The 19450-nt window shown below is 49.5% G+C and overlaps 2 protein-coding genes across 6 annotated transcripts in view; both read right to left on the bottom strand.

Moving 5' to 3' along the window:
• Window positions 1-3639, bottom strand: part of PHAF1 (phagosome assembly factor 1) — a 36583-nt gene extending 32944 nt beyond the window's left edge. Inside the window, exons 1-2 of one of the 3 annotated variants that reach the window (XM_030025730.2) lie at window positions 3568-3639; window positions 3048-3175 (exon numbers count right to left, since the gene is read on the bottom strand). In XM_030025730.2, the coding sequence (XP_029881590.1) occupies window positions 3048-3111 (64 nt within the window). In that variant the 5' untranslated portion in view covers window positions 3112-3175; window positions 3568-3639. Of the gene's footprint in view, window positions 1-3047; window positions 3359-3567 lie in introns of those variants that run through there. The other 2 variants (XR_003925012.2, XM_030025731.2) reach the window with 2 other exon arrangements.
• A 13253-nt stretch (window positions 3640-16892) lies between these two features.
• Window positions 16893-19450, bottom strand: part of CBFB (core-binding factor subunit beta) — a 44351-nt gene continuing 41793 nt past the window's right edge. For all 3 annotated transcript variants that reach the window (XM_030025734.2, XM_030025736.2, XM_030025735.2), the window contains one exon: window positions 16893-18681. In XM_030025734.2, coding sequence (XP_029881594.1) covers window positions 18613-18681 — 69 coding nt within the window. In that variant the 3' untranslated portion in view covers window positions 16893-18612. The remainder of the gene's footprint in view (window positions 18682-19450) is intronic.

Consider the following 19450-nt stretch of genomic DNA (forward strand, 5'->3'; position numbering starts at 1 on the left):
AGCAAACAAGCTGACAGAATCTATATGCCGATGGTAACTGTCAGAAGCAGGTAAGGTTTCAGTAAAAAAGCATGTGGTTAAAAAAAGTGAGCACAGACACAAAGTTCAGTTTGTAGTCCGATGTAAACTGATGCAATCTTGGGTAAGTGTGCAAACAGATGGCTCATGTGACTCTCTTACTCAGAGCTTTCTCAAGCTGCAAGCAAGTGGACATGGAATGATTTTGTTCAGTTTTCAGCAACTGAGAATCAAGCAGATTTTGCCACGCAGCTGCTTAGCAAAGCTATGATGAGCAACTTAGGTTCTGCGAACTGTTCTTGGAGAGCTTAAAACATGCGCGAAGGAGCCAGTATCCTCCCTTTGCCTCCATTAGCAGAGAGCCAAAGGAGGAGTAAAGAAACTGGGTTATTTTTCTACACGCACACACCCCCCCCCCCCCCCCCCCTTTTCCCCAACATTTGACAGCTTTTGCAGTCAAAGAGGAAAACAAAGAATTCTTTTTCCCCTGCTCACCAGTCAGGGAGAATAGGGAAGCAAACATGGTTTCCAGCACATCAGATAGTCAACCACACTGAGCCATGGCAAATAACGCCCACAGAGATCAGCGCTAGGACTCTCCTACCACAAACTTTTCCGTTTTCTAAATGCTGGAGTGACAGAAGTGACACAAGTCACTCCTCTCACATACACTGGTCATGAACAACATGGCTTGATGTGTTAGCCTATACTAAGACTGTCTTGAAGGGCAGGAGGGTAGAGGAGTGAATAAAGATTAGAAGAAAAGAATTCCAGAAAATCCAAGAGAAGATGAATTGTAACATGTTAAATAAAGACAAGTGAAACTTAGTACGAAAAGAAAGTATAAAAAGCAAGAGAAATGCAAGTATGCCTTAGAAATTATACATCTCAAATGCTAACAATACAGCTATAGGCACTACAGAATAAGTATTTAATTGTTCTCCTTTAAAATGGCAGGAATGTAGCCCAAGAGGTGCAGTGACACAGGTATCTAATTGAACACAAAACTCAGCCTCAGTTAAATTTTTTATGCTCTGGTCACACAGTGAGTCAACACTGGAGCCAGAAACAGAATCCAAAAACTCATGTAAAAAATTTTCCTGGCATTTCCCCTCAGTCATCTCCATTGTGGGCACAATACTGGAAGCCAGAGTCAGCAGCAGTTCAGGAATACTGCCATTAGTTCTGCTAAGAGCAGATCTAAACAAATGATGAGTAGAATACCGCTGGCAGCGAGAATCCCATTTACACCGGCGCTTCCAACCTCGCTACCACTAACGCAGCTGAACCAGCTTTATCAGCAGGGACAATTTTCATACAGTATCACTAGCACAGGACAAAGTTAAGTATCTTAATACCTAGTCAGCCTCCTGCTCTACACCAGCAGGTCATGCTAATTATATATTAGACACATCACGTGGTGGCTATGTTTACTCCAAGAATTACAGCTGAGTTTCCTCTCTCACATCTATCCATGTGTGTACAAACACACAGACAGAGACACAATATATAATTTTAACCATGCGACTGCATTAACGGGCTTCTTTGGGGGTTCTTGGGAAAATGAAAATCATTTTCTCTCTTCCCTTTTTTTGTTTTTATAAGGAGAACAGGGGGAAGCCGGTACTATGTATTTATGAAGATTGCCAGGGTATATAATTTGAGATTGCGTTTCTTTTCAGGTAATACAGGCACTAAAGGATCGTGGAAGGTCACGCAGAGCTGAGAGAGCACAGTAACATGCTAGCGGTATAAGGAGATCACCAAGATTTCAAAGGGTGGGACCTGAGGTACTATAATTAGCCTCCAAAAGCCATTCTAACGCTCGCTGGAACCACTGAGTTGTACTTGCCTCTGAAGTCACAGCAGCATAAACAGCCCTTTGTATTTGATGGGTTTCATATAAACAACTCTACGTTGCAGCACCACTCCTTTGGTGTGACCCAAGTTCATGGCAGCTGTGTAACAGTCGTTTTAAGGAACAGCCTGTCCCCCTGCTGTCACAGGTGACAACAGCAGCAGCAGAAGTGTAACTGAAGTTCTGGCAGATACAGATGGCTGCCATGCAGAGCCCTGTTTACATTAGCCCAACTACTACTACCATTAACTGTGCTTTAGACAAAGCAACAGCAAAGCTGGAAAACTGCGAGAAAGAGACCAATGCTGACATCTCAAACAATCACTCGGAAAATGTGACAGCTGCAGTATTTTTTGAGAGTTTTAAGGACTACCAATGTCGGCTTGAAAACACAGGTCATTTTAACAATCCATATCATCTGAATTTTGACTGTACATTTAAATGTCCTGGGCTGAGCACCAGCCAAATTTCCATCAGCTGGGGGAAAAGTTCCTTCTCATTGCAGTAAATAGAGCAATGACTGGTAGGAAAGGACCTCTCAGAGAGACAAAAAAATACAAATCATTGCGGGGGAGAAATACTAGTTATCCAACCCTGAGAAAACATCTCAAAAACTTTACTTTCTCCACTATAATGTCGCAACCCAGCAACAACACAAAGAAATTGTGAAATTCAACTCACATTTACAAAGAGTTTGTACAGAAAAGCACATTTATGCTTACAGAAAAGTATTTATGCTAAGTATTAGCGCAGAGCTGAAGATGCCGCTATCACCTGACATATTCAGGTGACAATCAGCACACCCCTGCCTCCTCTTTTAGGAGTTATTTAAATAAGTGACTAGCCTAAGATGGCAAGGCAAGACAAAACAAGGTAAACGAGTAGAAGAAAGCATACAAGCTGACAACCAAAGCACAACTCAGTGTGCAAAAGATGAAGATAAGACTATATGCTACAAGGGAATCCTTAAAGCTCGTACGTTAGTATTTTCAGCGACAGAGAAAGGCGAGCTTTGACTCTCTCTCTCTCTTCCACTCTTGCAACTCCCTGAAAGCGCTGAGAGAAACCTTACGAACGCCGGATCAGGAGGGGACCCGAATCACCCCGCTCACGCAGACGGGGCCCGGGGCAGGCAGGAGAGCTCCGGGGGGGACACGGGACACACACTTACCCAAGGTGAACTCCCATTGCTCGTTCCCCAAAGACCGCTCGGGCACCACCTCCAGATCTAGCATTGGCTCAGGTAGCGCGGAGGCCGCGGGCTGGCACGGCAGGTCACCCGGGGGCTGCGCCGGACCTCTGAGGGAAGCGGGAGGGAAGCTGGCAGCCTGCGTGTCGGTCCCCCCCCGCGGGGACCCGTCACCCCCAACCCCCCCGGGGGACAGCGCTGAGTCACAGCGGAGCCCCACGAGCCGCCATGAGGGGGGAGCCCGGGCACCGGCGCCTCAGCGACCAGCCCCCGCCTCACCGCCCCGCTGCCTGCGCCCCCCCGCCGCCCCGCCCCGCCCGGGCCGGGCCGGGCCGGCCACCGAGCGCGGGCAGCCGCTGCCCCCCTCCCCGGGAGAAGGAGAGCCGCCGCCTCGCCTCGCCGCTCGGCCCGGACGTCCCCACAACGGCCCCCACCCGCCGGGAGAGGGGAGTGGGGGGGTTATAACCCCCCTCCCCCCCCGCGCTGCGGGGCTGCGACTCACCTCACTTGCGGCTGCTGAAAAAGTGCTTTGCAGCTGTCGTCAGGCGAGCCCGCGCGTAGGGCGGGGCGGGGAGCAGGGGCGGGGCCAGGGGAGGGGCGGCCCGCCCTCCGGCCGTGGGTGAGGGGGGAAGGTGTCGGCTTGGCGAGGGGGAGACCGAGGGTTCGAGTCCCGCCGCGGGAGGCTCAGGGCTGCCCTGGGGGTGGTGGGCACAGCCCCACTGCCACCCCCTGCCCTTGTCGCCAGGTGGGTGTCAGAGCTACACCGCCAGGTCTAATTACATCGTGTCACAGCCCGCCACGGTAAACTCAGGATTAAAAAAAAAAAAACAAACAACCCAAACCCAAACCAACCCATTGTTGCATCCAGTTTTTCCGGTCGAAAGGCCAGGGTGGGGGAAAGAGTTAAGGAGAAATTAGTCAGCGGCACGAGCAAAGCTACTGGAACAAGCTCAGGAATGACTCAGTAAGGAAGAAAGTAGGAACGAGGTCACCATACGCGAACCTGCGCGGCTCAGAACCTGCGCGGCTCAGACCCAGGAGACCACGGCATCCACGCAGCAAGCGAGGGTGACGGAGCTCTCCCAAGGCGCCGAGGTGCTGCCACCACGTCGGACACCTCACGGCAGACCGTGCCCCATTATTACAGCAGACGCTTCATCTAAGATGAACGGCACCAGGTCAAGCATTGCCCATCATAAGCAGAGAGTTAAAAATAAATGAGAAAAACCAAGGGTACGGACTCCTGCCAGCCTCATGTGAAGTGACAGATCTGCTGGAGTAGGGCTGCACAAGTGATGGAAAGTTAAGAGGGTCCGGAGGGTTTGGAAGCGGCTATAACTCCTTCTTCTGGCAGGTCAAGGCTCCAGGAGGGGCAGGGAGTGGGGGGAGATGCATTTTTCCCATGTTCATTTGAGGGTGGTAGCAGAAAAAACTCTCCTTGGGTGATACCCATCTCCCGTCCCCTCTCCTCTGCTCCATCCCTCGGGGTGGGGGTGATGCTCGGTCCTGGCTTGACCCCGCCATCCGCAAGCTGCCCACGCACCCCATCCCACGCACCCACCGTGTCCCAGCGGAGGTTTGCAGCAGGCCAGCACCATCGCACAGAACATCTCACAGTGGGACAGAAAACACCAATTAAGAAAACCCTTCACCCAGCTAACCTCAGAAGTTTGGGTTTCTGATATTTAAAAATAAAAGAGAAAAACAAAATTTCAGCTAGGTTTTCCACTGCATCTCCTTCCCACCAGCAGCCTCACGTTCACGTCAGATGCTCCACGCGTTCCTTGCGTCACCAGCAAGCACACGATCCTCGTAAAGCCCAGAGTGAGCCAGCCTGCTCCGGAGGCTCCGGCTCTCGGGTGGAAAAGGGGTAATTTGCTTTTCCCTCCTGCCTGAGCTGATGCCTGTTGGTGAGCTGCCCGCTGCACCGACGCGGCCTTTGCATGGCAAAACATCGCGTTTGCTCTCTAAAACCCAACATATGCAGGCTGTGCACACACCGCTTCTGAGCCAGCTGCAAAGAAAAGCTGTCCATTTTAGTTTCAAACAACTCTTTTAATACCAACAGGCATAGTCACACCTCTTTTTCCATGGGCAGACCAAGCCACCACTGGCAGGGGGAATCAAAGCATTAAAAAAGAAATCCCAGTCACATTTGGGAGCAGGACATCGGCCAGGCTCTGCTCAAAACACTGCATTTCTCAGCATCTCTCTTCAGGTCACAGAGCTGTCAAAGCAGGCGAGATTTTAATGTATACAGCCTGGAGCGAGCCCCAGGGAAATTAGCTTTCCCTTGAAGTCAGCTCCACATTACTCTATTTATTATTCATGCCTTGCTTGCTTTTTTTTTTTTTTTTAAATCCAAGCACGGTGACATCTTAATGTGCTGAAAAGCGCAGAGGTGCTGCCAATTTTTCCCCTTCCTTCCAGCCCTCTGACACGTCTTTATTGGCTCAAAAAGAGAAATTAGCCTTTCCTCTCTGGGGAGCACAGGCTGATCCTTCATCACGAGCCACCCGTGGCACTCCGACTCACCATGTACGTGTGTATATATATATATATATATATATATGTATGTATATATGGTGACATCCATAAGGAACATACCTGAAAGAAGAAATACCTAGCTAGAAATCTTGCACACCCCATTCGTTTAATGGGACAACAAGGACACCCCAGCACCCACTTTTAACCGGGCAAGGGTGCACACACCCCTCGGGTGGGGATGCTGGATGGAAAGCAGGGGGATGCAGATCAGCTGGGCTTTGCAGAAACTCTTCTCTAACTCACTCCTGTGCTGGGCGATGCCCTTTCAGTGCCCAGTGCTGCAAACTGAGGAATGCAACAAGCTGGGCTTTCAGTAAAAAAAAATTCAGCATCCTTTGAAAAAGAGTGTCGCAAGTACGAGCTGAATTCCCTGTGTAGGTTCAGAGATAGGAAAGCAAGAAGAATAAAGGCCAAATACAACTGAGGGGAAAAAAAGGAATCCTGAGCTAATTGATTTCTGGATGCACCTCTACCCTGCCATCTGTTTTCCCACATCACCCCAAATGCTAACCCGGGACAGAGGAGGGTTCGGTGCTGCCGCGGCCGGTGCCCGAGCCACAGCCACCTCCCAGCCCTGCTGCGCTGGGACTTTGCTCTTTAAAATAATAACCGGTGTATTGAGAAGGGGCTGTCATCCAGGCAGCGTGCCAGCCCTTTCTACGTCTCTGAGCTTAAAATACACCCCTTAAATAACTGGGAGGGCAGAGCAAAGCTGCCGGGGAGCAGGCGAGGGCAGCGGCACTGTACAGCAGACATGGTGGGTGCTTTCTGGGCAACTGCAGTGAGTCCCCCCAGGGTGAGGAGGGAGGTCCCGGGGCGCAGGCATGGAGCGGCAGTAAATCCCAGCTGGCTGAAAATCCCACCGCAGCATCCTGAAGGAGAGCAAGCGCAGGCACAGCCGGAGACAGAGCACCTCCTCGCAGCCATGCCCACTGCTGAGCCGCAGCCCTCTGCTTCCCCAGGCATGGGAAAATACCCCCCATGCACCTAAGGCATCCTCCCTGGATTCCCAGAGGGGCTGGTTTCCTTTCAGAGCACAGCTCTTGTTCCATCAGCCAAGACAAGTAAAGGAAAAAAAAATCCCAAGTCATTAGAAGGCAGAAAACCCACTCAAGGCTTCGTTTGCATAGATGGCGGTTGCACCACCGAAGGCAAGCAGCTCGAAGGTTGCTTTTAGAGCCACTTGCTCTGAAGGCAGTGGGAAGGGGGGTTTGCACAGGGGAGCATCAGCTCTGCAGACAGCCTAGAGACCCACTGGGGTCACCTCTGTCTCCTCTGGGCACATCTGGGTGCCTGGAGAGGCTGTCCTGGGCAGAGATGCAGCTGCAAGCTGCATTGGTTAGGTTTGTTGGGTTTTTTTGCACAGCTGAGATGGCAGTTGTGAAAATTCCCAGCTGCCCCCAGCACCTATTCTGCTCCTAACGCAGCCAGCACCAGCGAGCTGCCCCAGGACACGGGGACGTTTCTCCTTGTGGACACTTCTGTGCCACAGGTTGCGTTTGGGGGCCAGCAGCAGCTGGTATCTGCGGGGGTGCCGGGGATGGAGCTGCACCGTGTGTCCATGCCGGTGACCAGGCGCTTTCACCAGCTGGGGCTGGTGAAGGTCGTGAGCAGAGACAGATTTGGGCAACTGAAACCAAACACTCCGAGAGTGACTGGAGGGACCCTGCCATGCTCCCCCAGTACATCAAGTGGGATGGCATTTTCAAGGCAGGTTGGGCAAAGCACTGTCATTTTAGGAGTCTGCAGCTCTGACAACCAGGGGAGAAACAGGTAAAAATTGAATTAAAAAAAAAAAAAAATCCTTCTGACTCTCCAGATTATGGAGCAATTCCTGGAAAATACCTGAGTCCGGCCCCAGGGCTCAGAAAATGCACGGCTTTATGAAAATAATAATAACTTTTTTTTTTTTTTTGAAGACTCACTCAGTTGTTAATCTTTCAGACCAAAGGAACCACAGCAGGTGCATCCATCAGACATGATCCCTGTTCCCTGCTACCAAAGGCTTGTGATGCCATCACATTTTGGGGTGGGATCGGCAGCTGTAGGGAATTACTGGGTTTTTACTTGAGTTTCCTAAATTCCACACATCTGCGGGGAGATGTTAGCAGAGAAGAGCTGGGCTTTGCAATCCAGCTGGTCAAAAGAAAGGGGAAAAAATGCAAAAGCTTCCGGGAGGGACTAAAATGCACCAGGACTTGCAGGGCATGGGGCTGCAGTGGTGCGAAGGGAAAAGCGCTGGCGGCCCACGGCGAAGGTGAGCTGCCCTCTCCCGATGAGATTTAAGAGCAACGCAAATCATGTCTGGAAGGAAATCTGCCCTGCAGCTGCCCCAAAAAAATGCGCTGGAAACACACCCCAAACTCGGCAGTGCTGTTTCGGTCGGGGGAAAGATATACGCTATAAAGCTCTAAAGTTGCTCTTATTTCTTTGGAGGTGCATTTCCTGCTGAAAAGCTTTGGCTTTGCAGTTAGAAACGTTTCCAAACAGCCTTTGCAGCTCCTCTGGCTGCAGACCGCGGGGGGGCTTTGCTCATGTGCCAGGGGAAGCGCGGGGCGGGGGGGGGGGGGGCGGTATCCCAACTCTTCAGGGGGATTTATCCCACAACCAAGAGCTTTGGGTGCCCTGGGTCCCACCGAGGTGGGCAGCACCCACGGCCCCAGCTCGGGCAGAGTGATGCCGCACGCTGCACCCCATCAGTGCCAGGGCGGGGGTCCCCGGCCGGGCAGGGGCTGGCAGCGCCGAGCCTGGCCCGTCCCGGGGGAGACCCCCGGCTCCGTTTTTCCCTGGCTCAGCGCTTCTCCCCTCCTCGCCTGCACGCAGCACGCCCTGCCGGGATGTTTTCAATCACCGGGAAACCCGCTGGAGCAGCAGCCAAGGTTAACGCGGGCAGAACGTGCAGCGTCAGCACCCGCCGGGGGTGCGAGGAGCTGCCCGGCTGCTCCGCCTGCGGATGCTGCAGCCGGGGGGCGGTGGGGCAGAAAGTGCCTTTTTTCAATGGGCTGGTTACCTGCTCATGCAAAATCTGCAGCATGTCGTGAACCTCATCCAGAGAGCCTCCATGGGCTAGGGCTTGAATGTTCTGGGAGAGCATCCTTCTCTTCGCTGGCCCCAGGGTGTGCTGGGCTCATGGCCGTGCGGCCCATCAAGAATAAAGATTTTCCGGGTGATTCTGTGCTTGGCCAGGGATAGGAAGGCGATGGGCGCCCAGCACGGGCTGGAGAGCGTGGCGAGGCTTTGGCACGTGCTTTGCTTAATGAGGACCACGGTGGCCATCGGTATCCCTTCCCACATCCCAGATTTGGGTGCTCGGCAGCTACCAAACCTCCCCTGCATTTTTGCACCATGCCTGGTGTCTGGAAATGGGCAGAAATGGGAGGCTCCCAGCACTCACCCAAAGATGCCGAGATGGTATGTTAAACAACGACCAAGAAGAGCAGCCGGCATGGCCCCTGCTCCTTGCAGGGCATTTTACAGGGCTGGGGTGAGAGCAGGGGCCGGGGAGGAGGACTGGATGGATGAGGACAAAGCATTTCCACGAAGGAAAGGGAGCAGCAGTAAAAGCTGGTGGCAGGAGGGGCTGTTAACCACAAGGCAGCAGCTCCTCTGCATCACCCGAGAGCGACGGCAGCGTTCCCCACTCAATGGCCGGTGTGGTTATGTGCTTTTTGCAGAACTCGTCCCTTCCAGATATATTTAAAAAGCTCTGATTCATGCAGGGCTAAATCTAAATTGGCTTCGGCTTCATTAGAAACAGATGCGCCGGTTTCTCTTTCCTTCTCAGGGCGGTTTAGCCTGGGAGATGCTGCCAGGCGTGGGCAGGGTGCGAAGTCCAGATCCCGGCGCTGCCGGGCAGGGAGCCAGAGGTGTGGCAGGACCAGGGGCAGCCAGTGGAGGTGACGGTCATTCGGCCCTTCCCGGATCAGTCAGCACAGAGCCGCTGGCATCGGCAGCTGGTGCAAGGGGACCGTCCTTCCAGTGAGCTGCTGGCCGCTTCGTCCTTCATTCGGCTGCTGCCTAGTGAGGTGCTTGCGGTTTTTAAGCGTGCATCAAAAACTCGTGGGAAAATTCACCCTGGGGCAGAACACGGGGTTTCTGGAAAAAAAAAAACAACAAACAAACAAAAACATTAAAGCGCAGGTTTTATAAAAACCCCTAGAAGATAGGTTTCTACAGAATCCCGCAAAACCCTTATCCCGAGGGCTTACAGAGCCAGGAGTGCTACGCAGGTGGCAGGGCTTTCACCTGGGCTGTTTCACCTCCTGAGATGTTTCTAAAAGGGATGTTTGAGTGTCAGAGTGGATGATGAGGAAGGGCCATGGGGCAAAGTGTATGAAGAGGGGGGTGGAGGGCACAGCCCCCCACACCAGCCTGCTCCAGCCCCAGCGCTCAGGGTTTCATCATTTAACAGGAGATGAGTCAGAGCAGCAGGTCTGGGTGACAGAGCCCTCTCGGAGCCCCTGAAGATCTCCGGCTGCTCGCTCTGTTGCTGACTTCTGGCAAACGAGCAGGGCTGGGGTGACTCGAGTCTTACTCATAGGCTGCGACGGATAAAACAAACAAAAGAGATGCTCGTTAAGCCTCGCTCCCAGCTCCCAGGCCCCTTTGCAGCCTGGTCACTTTACAGCGGGAAATTACTTGGTCCAACACATGCATCGCTGGAAATTCCTCCCTGTGGCCGAGCTTTGTTAAATGATGTTCAAGAGCAACCCCAGTCCCTGCAGCTCTGGGTTTCGGGAGCAGCACGTGAAACTGCCCAGGTGCTCGCTCAGGCCGGCAGTGGCTGCATTCCCCATAGCCATAGCTACGTTTCTGTCCTGTATTTGGTTTTTCATGGTTGTGGGACACAAGCCAACTGCCCTGCAGCTCTTTGGGGAGCCAGGAGGAGCATGTGCATCCACCCTACGCTGCCACTGGTGCTGCTCGCAGGGACGTCGCTGTGCAGATCCCCCACTGCTAGCCCAGCCCCGGTAAGAAAGGGTCTTGGGCCCAAAGGATCAGTTTTGTACCCAAGCCAACATCAGTGCTTGCTGCCGCTGTCTCGTGGCATCCAGCCCACAGGGCAGAAAGCCATAAACCACCAAAAATCCACTTTGCAGGGAGCTGAGCTCTGCTTTGTGTGCCACAGCCACAGAGCCACACCGCCGGTCTCTGTGCAAACCCTCCACCTCGGTTGACCGGTGCATCCCCTTCACCGATATTTTCTTTGGAGCAAGAAATTGTTCCAGGGAGGTAGGGGGGCCACATCCTGCGCTATGTGCCAGGGGGTGAATGCAGCACTTGCGGAGTGGGAAACCTCTGCCGGCTGCTGCTCAGTTGAAGTCACCAGCCTGAGCAACGGGGCTACAGCACTAAAATGCAGGGCAGCACATTAAAGGGGTGGCAGATCGTCAATACAGTAACAAGGACAGCTTTTCAAAGGCCCCACTATCTGTCACAATTAAAAGTCTCTTACGAACTCATCATAGCCGAGCACAAGCCGAGTTTGCTGGCAAGAGAAGAGGTCCTGCTATGGCCAGCGGCTCCTGGCTGCCATGTGCCATGCCAGAGAGCCGCGAAGGATGGCCAGCATCCCTCCCTGGCCAGAGGTGACCAGCAGGAGCGAGGTCCTTCCTGCAGACCCTGCTTTTCCACCTCCTCTCCTTTTCCCTTCACAGCTGTCTCTCACAATCCTGGAGCACAGGGTCTCACTTTCCAGTTTATTCCCTCTTTCGTTCTGGTCCCACTTTGCAGCGTGGTGACCCATGGTCCCACTAGCACATCCTGCCCTGGACACAGAAGCAAAGGACAAGACACTGAGAGGGTTTGAAGGAGCTGGTGACTAAGGCACCTTGGTGGGGTTGGTGGTTTCGGAGAGTCACGCGCTCCGCCGGCCCACCGACAGCAGGTCCCGGCGGTCGTATGCCCGGCACGCTCTGCAGAGCAGAACCGAAAGCAGAACCAAAAAGAGGATCTGTCCTCTCCTCTGTGTGGGAGCATCCGCCCAGCGGCTCCGGGCTGGGGCCATCGCTGCCAGGAAGGGGCTTGGGGGCTTCTCAGTGGCACCAGCATCTCTGGCCCAAGCGGAAGAAAAGAGCCGGGCAGCTCAGGAGCAGTCTGTGCATGCAATACCACCTACCCCTCCCTTCCCTCCTCGCCCTGGCCCCCAGTCCTCAAACACAGCCAGAGCAAATGACCTGGAGCTGGAGCACAGCTGGCCCACGTAGAGGGCTGAGCATCCCCAAATATCCTCCCCTTCCGAGCTGAAGGAGCTGTGGGTGCAGGCTCATGGCTCCGGGGATGGGCTACCCGGGTGGCATTGGGGAAGGCCACTGAGGAGCAGGATGGTGCTGGGAAGGGGACTGCAGCATCCCACCTCTGGGGCAGGTGTCCCACCACGGTGCTGCCCTGTAGCAGGGGCTGGGGTGCTGCAAAGCACGGGGCTGCTGGGCTCTCGGTGGGGCGGGAGGGGACCTGGCACTCTTTCTGGGTTGGTGACACGTCATTCTGGGAAGCGAGATGCTCAGCAGCCTTCCCGGCTCAGAGGTGATGGTTAGTCTGGTGTTTCTGGATGGAGCCACCTGTTTCTTAAGAACTGTCTTCCGACGAGATAAGAGTTGTTCCCCCTCATGGCTTTGTTTGCAATCTAGCAGCAAATCCATGCTCCCCCCGTCAACCTCTCTGCTCTCGTTGAAGCTTAGAGCTCCCGGGGTTTCACCAGGACATCACTCCCTCTGTGCAGTTCCATGTGCTCAGAAACGGAGGTTGCAGAGAAATAGCTTGCCATGGGAGAGGATTGCTGCCGCGGCAGCAGAGATGCAGACCAAGGCCCTTGTTCGGGGGCAGTTTCAACATCAAGACAGGCAGGATTTTAGAAGAGGCATCGGCATGTATTGCAAAAGAAAGCACAATGCACAAAAGAGAAACCCGCAGCCGTACATCAAAGCTGCAACCAACCTCTCCTGCCCTGCCGCCTTCAGCGGCCGAGAACAGCAGCCCGCTGCCCCAAGAAATAGGAACCGGGTATTGCACTTATAAAATGATCAAGTCAACCGAAGAAGCCAGGAACGAGCCCTGGCAATTCATTCAACTCTTCTGGCCACCGAATGCCCCTGAACGCCCAACCACCCCAGACGAACTTGGGCAGCAAGGAGCCTTCGAGCAGGGACGCTGTCCCCAGCCAGCTGCGTTTGCCCCAGCAGCAGCTCAGCTGTCTGGTGGGAACCAGTTCCCAGGGCAAGCACCGCTCACCTCTCGGGCCAGCCTCCTCCCAGGCTTTATGGTATGATATATGATTACAAACAAGACCTAAATACAGCTCTGCAACGCCACCGCAGCAGAAGAGGACAGGGACTCGAGATCGTTCTCCAGCTGAAGGCAGGCAAGCCAGAAAGCAGGCTCACGCAGGATGCAGGGCCTTCAGATGCCAGCATCCTTGCTCGTACAGGGGGATACCCCTCCTGCTTCTCTCACTAAATCTGTAGAATAGAACAAATCCACTAATTGGCACACAGAACTGCTGCACTAATTACAAGCTCTCAGTACTGCATGTCCCTTCTCCCGCTCAAGATTCAAGCCAAGAGCCACAACCATTTTGGGCAACCTAAAGCAAGGGCAGGCACAACCGTGCCCGCTAGACTCGAAGGGAACAGTAGGTGTCAGTAATGTCTGCCCCGGCGGGTCCCCCCTTCCCTCCCACCCACCCCCTTTTTCTCTTCCAACCTGATGTGCTCAGGTACCTGATCACTTCCCTAAAGCAAAGCCTTACCACCCAACCTCTGCGGCTGAATCCACCTTCGTATAGCTTCTTCCACGAACTGACTTACTTCCCGCCGTACAGACCTCAGCTCTTCACATCCGAGATCTCCCCAAGGAGCGTGGCCTGAAGAGCCGTGATCTGCATCACTGCTGCAAAGGGCCAAAGCCCAGAAATACTCCTGAAATATCCCCACAGCAGTACCATCACCCCAGCCATCTGCTTTGCTAACAGTGTATTCACATAAGAAGCTATCAGGGCCAAGTGCATCCAGCAGCCAAAAAGTTTTAGTTCTCTTACACTGCTCGTTTCTCTATGCCTATACTATATGCTGGGTTTTTGCCCAGTATGAATAGCAAAAGCTAAAAAGGTTGGGGGATGCAAGCGGGAAGACTCATAGGGACAGTCTCTTTCAGCAAACCAGCGGATAACAACTAGAAAAGATGGGAGCTTTCACGTGCAAACTTTTCTCCAGCTCTAGAAGGTTTTTCTGTTTTCAAGCTAACCCATCACCTGCTATGCGGGAGAGAGAGGATTGCAAAGGGTGGAAGGTGATAAAGCCACCAGTTCCTGTGACAAACAGAATAAACAGCTTGTGGAACGAGGGAGAGCGGAGCACCAAGAAAACCCACGTCCCCCAACACACCATTGACAAGTCTAACAGGCTGGAAAACACCGAGTTACTCATCAGAAGAGTTGTGGGGAGCAACAAAGACTTAGCAAAAGTCTCATCAGCTGTGATAAACTGTGGACCAGGCCAAGTAAGAAGCATATGGCTGAGCAAGAAACATTCCCGTTTCCCACTTCTTCCCCTCCTTGAGGTCCCCCATTTTTCCACAGCCACCCACTGCAGGGTGATGGCAGAGGCCGAGGCAGCACTCAGCTCTTCTGCGTTACTTTTTTCTCCCCTTGCTCCCGAGCTTTAAGAAATGAGCCCAAGGCAATTCTGGAAATTCACTTATCTCAACCTGTAATTGAGAAAGCTATTTAATAAAGTTACTTAAACCCTGAGCAGCTCCAAGCCATACAGCAGCTGATGAATATGCATGGCCTGGGATTTACATTTTGTGGCAGTGTGAAGACAGGATGTCAAGCAAATGAGTTAGGAGAAATGTTGCCTATGCAAATGTTCGCTCTGCTGCAACTTCTCACTGCAATTCTCATCCTTGAAGCCATTTTTGTCATCCTCTTATTTGCATTGGAAATGTAGTAACAAAATAATGTGACTTTACAGAAATTGGTCCTCTTTCAATGCAGACAGGATGGATTCCTAAATACATCTGTAATAGAGTGGACTGAACTAATGGTGGACAAAAAAAAAATACAGAAGTCCTGCCAAGATCCTGTTAGGCCATGCAATTTCGGAGTTCTCCAAAACCCCATCTCCTTAATTTAACTTCCCAGCCCTTACCTGAACAAGGCTTATTATTAGACAAAACACCATAGATCTGCAAGAACAAAAAAGCCGCTGTTTTCACCCACAGTTTCGCTTTCACAGTTTCCTGCTTTCCAAAGGGGGCCCAGGAGCCCAGACCAGGACAGCTGATGGCTGCCATTTCCTTCAGGAGAGACTAGGAAACCCGCTCGTTCAGGTTTTGAAAACTTCAGCAAAACGGACTAAACAGTTAATACCCTGGATTGGCTCAGGTTAGAAAGAGGCTGTGTTAACTGCAAGAAGTTAAAAAAGCAAGCCAGAAGTGACCATACCTCACCTGCTCCAGCTGAGTTCCAGGTCACCAACAACCTTCCCCATTCCAATAAGCTCCAGCATTTCCAGTGGTCTTTCACTCCCAAATTGAACACAGCCACTCTCAAGTCATGGTAATTGAGGGGAAGGATTGTAATGTTTCAAAAATCCTCTTCTGCTGCAGGTGCCTTATGAAGGAAGCTTTTCAGATTCCCTCCGCTATTCATGCACCTGAGAGGCAAACTCAGTGTAAGAGGAGTCAGGGGACAAAGTGCCCCTGTCCTCCGGATGCCTCCACTCAAGAAAAGGCTTTACAAAGAAGGTACTCATCCACCTGTGATGCAGCCTGGGCAGAAAAGTGAATCATTCCATGAACTTGCAGGTAAACCAGTGAGTTATGGAATGGCTTTACTAACTGCTCTTTAAAGATGCCGTTCAAAATGAGCGGCTTTGATGGCAGAGCCTGCAGTAGCTAACAAAGATACTGTTCGCCGTCAGGAACTCAAGAGTAACACAGTTTGTCATTCATGTCTGTTTTAAAAGCCACCTCTCTTCCAAATTAGAGTATCTTCAGAAGAACCACAGGTCACAGTCAATGCCATTTTTATTAGGGGCACTCTGATCTGTTTACAGTCAGATTTTTGAAGTATGAAATAAGGTTTACTATGTCCCTTTGCATGTGAGCACTTCCAAAAGCAGACTGAAGGTCTCAAGTTACTAAGAAAGCAATCCTCTACGTGATTTTGGTACATACCACCATTGTCATTCAATGTTAGATATTTGAAGTTATACCACCTAAAATTTTAGCAGCTTTGGAAGAGGTTTTCAGCTGCAGCATGCAACATTCCTATTTTCCCCGGAGTACTTTACCACGTTTCCCCATTTCCTCAACTTCAACGTGCAAACTACCTTGTTTTCCTCCTCATCCAAAGCAGCACAATTAGCAAGGTTTGTAAAGGCTGCTATAAAAATGTGCCCATAAAGAATGCTCAACTGTTACAACCCAAGGAGAGAAAATTTCTTCCAGTTACTTAAGTAGATACATGCTTTCAGAGTAAGCAGGGCGTATCAGTTATAAAAACCCACAGGAGTTTTAGGGTGGCAAACCCCACATTTTCCCCCATGTATGCCCTTATATCAAAGGTTTTGAGACAGCCATGAATGCCTCCCCCGGACGGTCCCTAAACACGGTGGGAGGGTGAAGGGGGGTGTTCAGGTTAGTTAAGTGACCACTGGATGTCACTATTGCTTTAACCACGGACATCAAGGCAGCCTTGCGCTGGCAGGAGGTTGGAAAGTTACCCCATAAACACGTAATAAGTCGGTGAGGACTACCAGTATGTCAGAAATAAGTTTACAGCAACTTGTTTTCACTACACATAAGTTTATTATGAAAGTTAAACATACAACACAAAAAGTAGCAAAAGCAATCCTGTAGCTTAAGGCAACTCTTACAGGAGATGAATTCAAGAAAGATGATGCAACTTCAGTTTAAATAGAAATTATGAAAAATATCAAATTGCATCAATAACTTAAAATGCACTTTAAAAAGTCTGCACTAACCAGCAGAGGGTAAGGGCTTGTGATCTTAATGCCAGCATTAAGATATCAAAAGCAGCAGAATGCTATATGATGATAGGGAAAGTTCAGTATTTACACAAAGATAGCAACGTTAATATCTGATAGCGTAATTTCCTGTGTACTTATGGTTTAAAACCACTGTCTGAAACATTAGGAAAACCTTTTAAAATAAATCTTCAGACTATTCCATCAAAAATACACAGATGGCAGAGAAGATCCAAGGCTAGGGATGCGTGCGGATGCATGCGTGTGTCCCTTAAATAACTCATTGCAGAAACACTTTAGAAAAATTATTTCTTTGGGGGAAGAAGAGCGAGAAGAATACGTGGCCACAGAGTGAAAAAGGTTATCTTTCAGGTGAATCACATTTAAATTGAAGTATCAAAATATTTCTATTTGATGACATTCTCACAGTTTACAGTTATTGACATTTTTAAGTGAATGTTAAATATTCATATTATTAACATACAAAGATTCTCCTTCACATTGACATCTGCTTACATTTTTGCAAGACCTCTTTTGCATCAATTGTTTTGCCATTAATGAGGAATGTAATTATCTTAATTATAGAATTTAATAAAGATTTAACTGTTCTAACCATACAGAGTTTCTACCTTCAAAATAATTCTTAATACACTGAAGTCAGATCACCTATTTTTAAAAGGTATTTAACTGACATTTTTATTCATCAGGCTGTACAGGAAGCACCACATTTTAACAAAGCCAAATGACATCACACTTCCCATCAATCATCTTCAAATATTGGATGCAATGAAAAATTTGGAACAAGTCCATTCACCATCACCCCAAATAAGATTAATTCACACAGATTAACTCATCCCAAATCTTACCCTGTTAGAAAATGCAATATATACTGCAATGTAGTCTTAATTTGCATAAGATTGAATAGAAGTGTCCTACGCACGGTATGAGATTTTCTGCACACAACCTCATCTCAACTTTTCACCATTCAGCACAACTTTACAAAAAGCCTAAGATATAAAATATACTTAAAGCAGCTATCTTAAACATGATTTAATACATATCACCTTGGCAGCTGATCACTTCTGTTCCCAGTTTAACATGCTGTTGAATCTGATTGTAGAGTTGCAGTACCCCTTTTAAGAACTATTTAAAAAAATCCCTGAATAAAACAGAAGCCAGCCTGCGACTTCCTATGAGTTTCAGTAAAGTACTATATACAGGGGTATAATAACCACCCAAACTCACTTGATACAGAATAAAACCTAAGAGATACTGGGGCAGAATGCATTAAAATGCATGAAAATATACATTTTATCATTTAAAAAGTGGAACCAATGAATTATTAGCAGTTAAAAGAATACTGCAACTGTAACATTTACAAACCCACAAAGTTTGAAAACTGATTCCAACAGCTCTGATTCACTGGGTTTAGCTTGGAAACAATGCAAAATAATGTCAGCAGTTTTAAGAAGGTCTTGCAAATTTAGAAAAAAAGAAAACGGAAAGATAGATAAGAATGCGTATCTAAAACAAAGCAGGAGCACAATAAGGACAATCAAAATTCCAAAAGCCCATATTAAAAAAATTAAGCTTGGAATGCATTGGCTTCCAGCAGTTTACAAAAAAAACCAAAAAAACCAAAAACAATAAAAGAAGTTTTAAATCTGTAATATCTTGACCTATTTTTAAGTGACAATTTTTATTACAGTTGAGAAAAATGGTTTTATAGCTGCATAAGTTTCCATTTCACTAAAATAGTGCCAACAAAAATAAGTTTGCATAGAAAAACAAAATTTCAAATTGCCACTGGCTACATGCTTAAAATGGGAAATGCAGGTATTGTAACATAAACATAGTGCAAACCATGGCAGTTCATGGTGATTTTGACTGCCGCAGGTCAGGAAACAGACCATAGCATACCCAGTTATCACAGTTTCTGGTCTTTTATTAAATCCTTTGCCAAGTAGAAGCAATGCATGTGTGCAGACCCATGGTACGCCTGCTGCTGTTGATTAACGTAGTTTGAGATCATCACCACTTCCTAGGTTAGATCCAGGACTAGGGTCTTGCTGTCTTCTTGCCTGCAATAATAAACACATATTTAGGATCAAAAAAATTATTTAGAAGTTATGAGTTTAATTTCTTCAGTGTATTAACATGACTAAGACCATAACCAATTCTAAGGCAGAAACTTTACATTTCAAGCAGTAACCAATGCATTCATTTTTAACATCAAAATAATTCTTTCCGCCTCAATTCAATAATCCCCCCGAACCAACAGGAATCTTAGAGGAGGGCTGTGGACCCAGCAGTGGGGCACCCTCCTCTCTCTGGAGGGGTACAGAGCTCTGGCTCTGCCTCTCCATCCAGCCTGGGGGCAGGCAAGGCTGGCACTCTCAGGAGTGAGTGTGCGCACACACGTGCACACTCAAGACTGCCTCAGAAGCCCCCTGCAGCCAGGCTGAAAAGCTTCTCAACATCACTTTAACAATCAGCAAGAGACTTCCGGAATAGTTAGGCAACAATTTTGTGTCTCTTCTTCCAAAATACATTTTCTTTCCTGTGAAATTCCTTTCTGTTAACCTTTTCTGTAAATGTTTTCAAGATTAAGATTTTGGGGAGAAAGGATACAATGCAAGATGGCAGAGTATGTTACATCTTTTCCAAATAAATCTCCCCTCAGTATTTTTATGTGGGAAACATTTACTTTAGCTTTTTCTGGAATAAAGAGACTTACAACATGGTAACACACTAGCACAATTTAATCTATAGCTTGACACACATTTTAGCACTTCCTAAAAGTTGGGGGTTTACTGCAGCATACTTTTTTTTTTCTTTGGTGCACCTGTA

Source organism: Aquila chrysaetos, chromosome 9, assembly GCF_900496995.4.
Source record: "Aquila chrysaetos chrysaetos chromosome 9, bAquChr1.4, whole genome shotgun sequence".
Lineage (NCBI taxonomy): Eukaryota > Metazoa > Chordata > Aves > Accipitriformes > Accipitridae > Aquila > Aquila chrysaetos.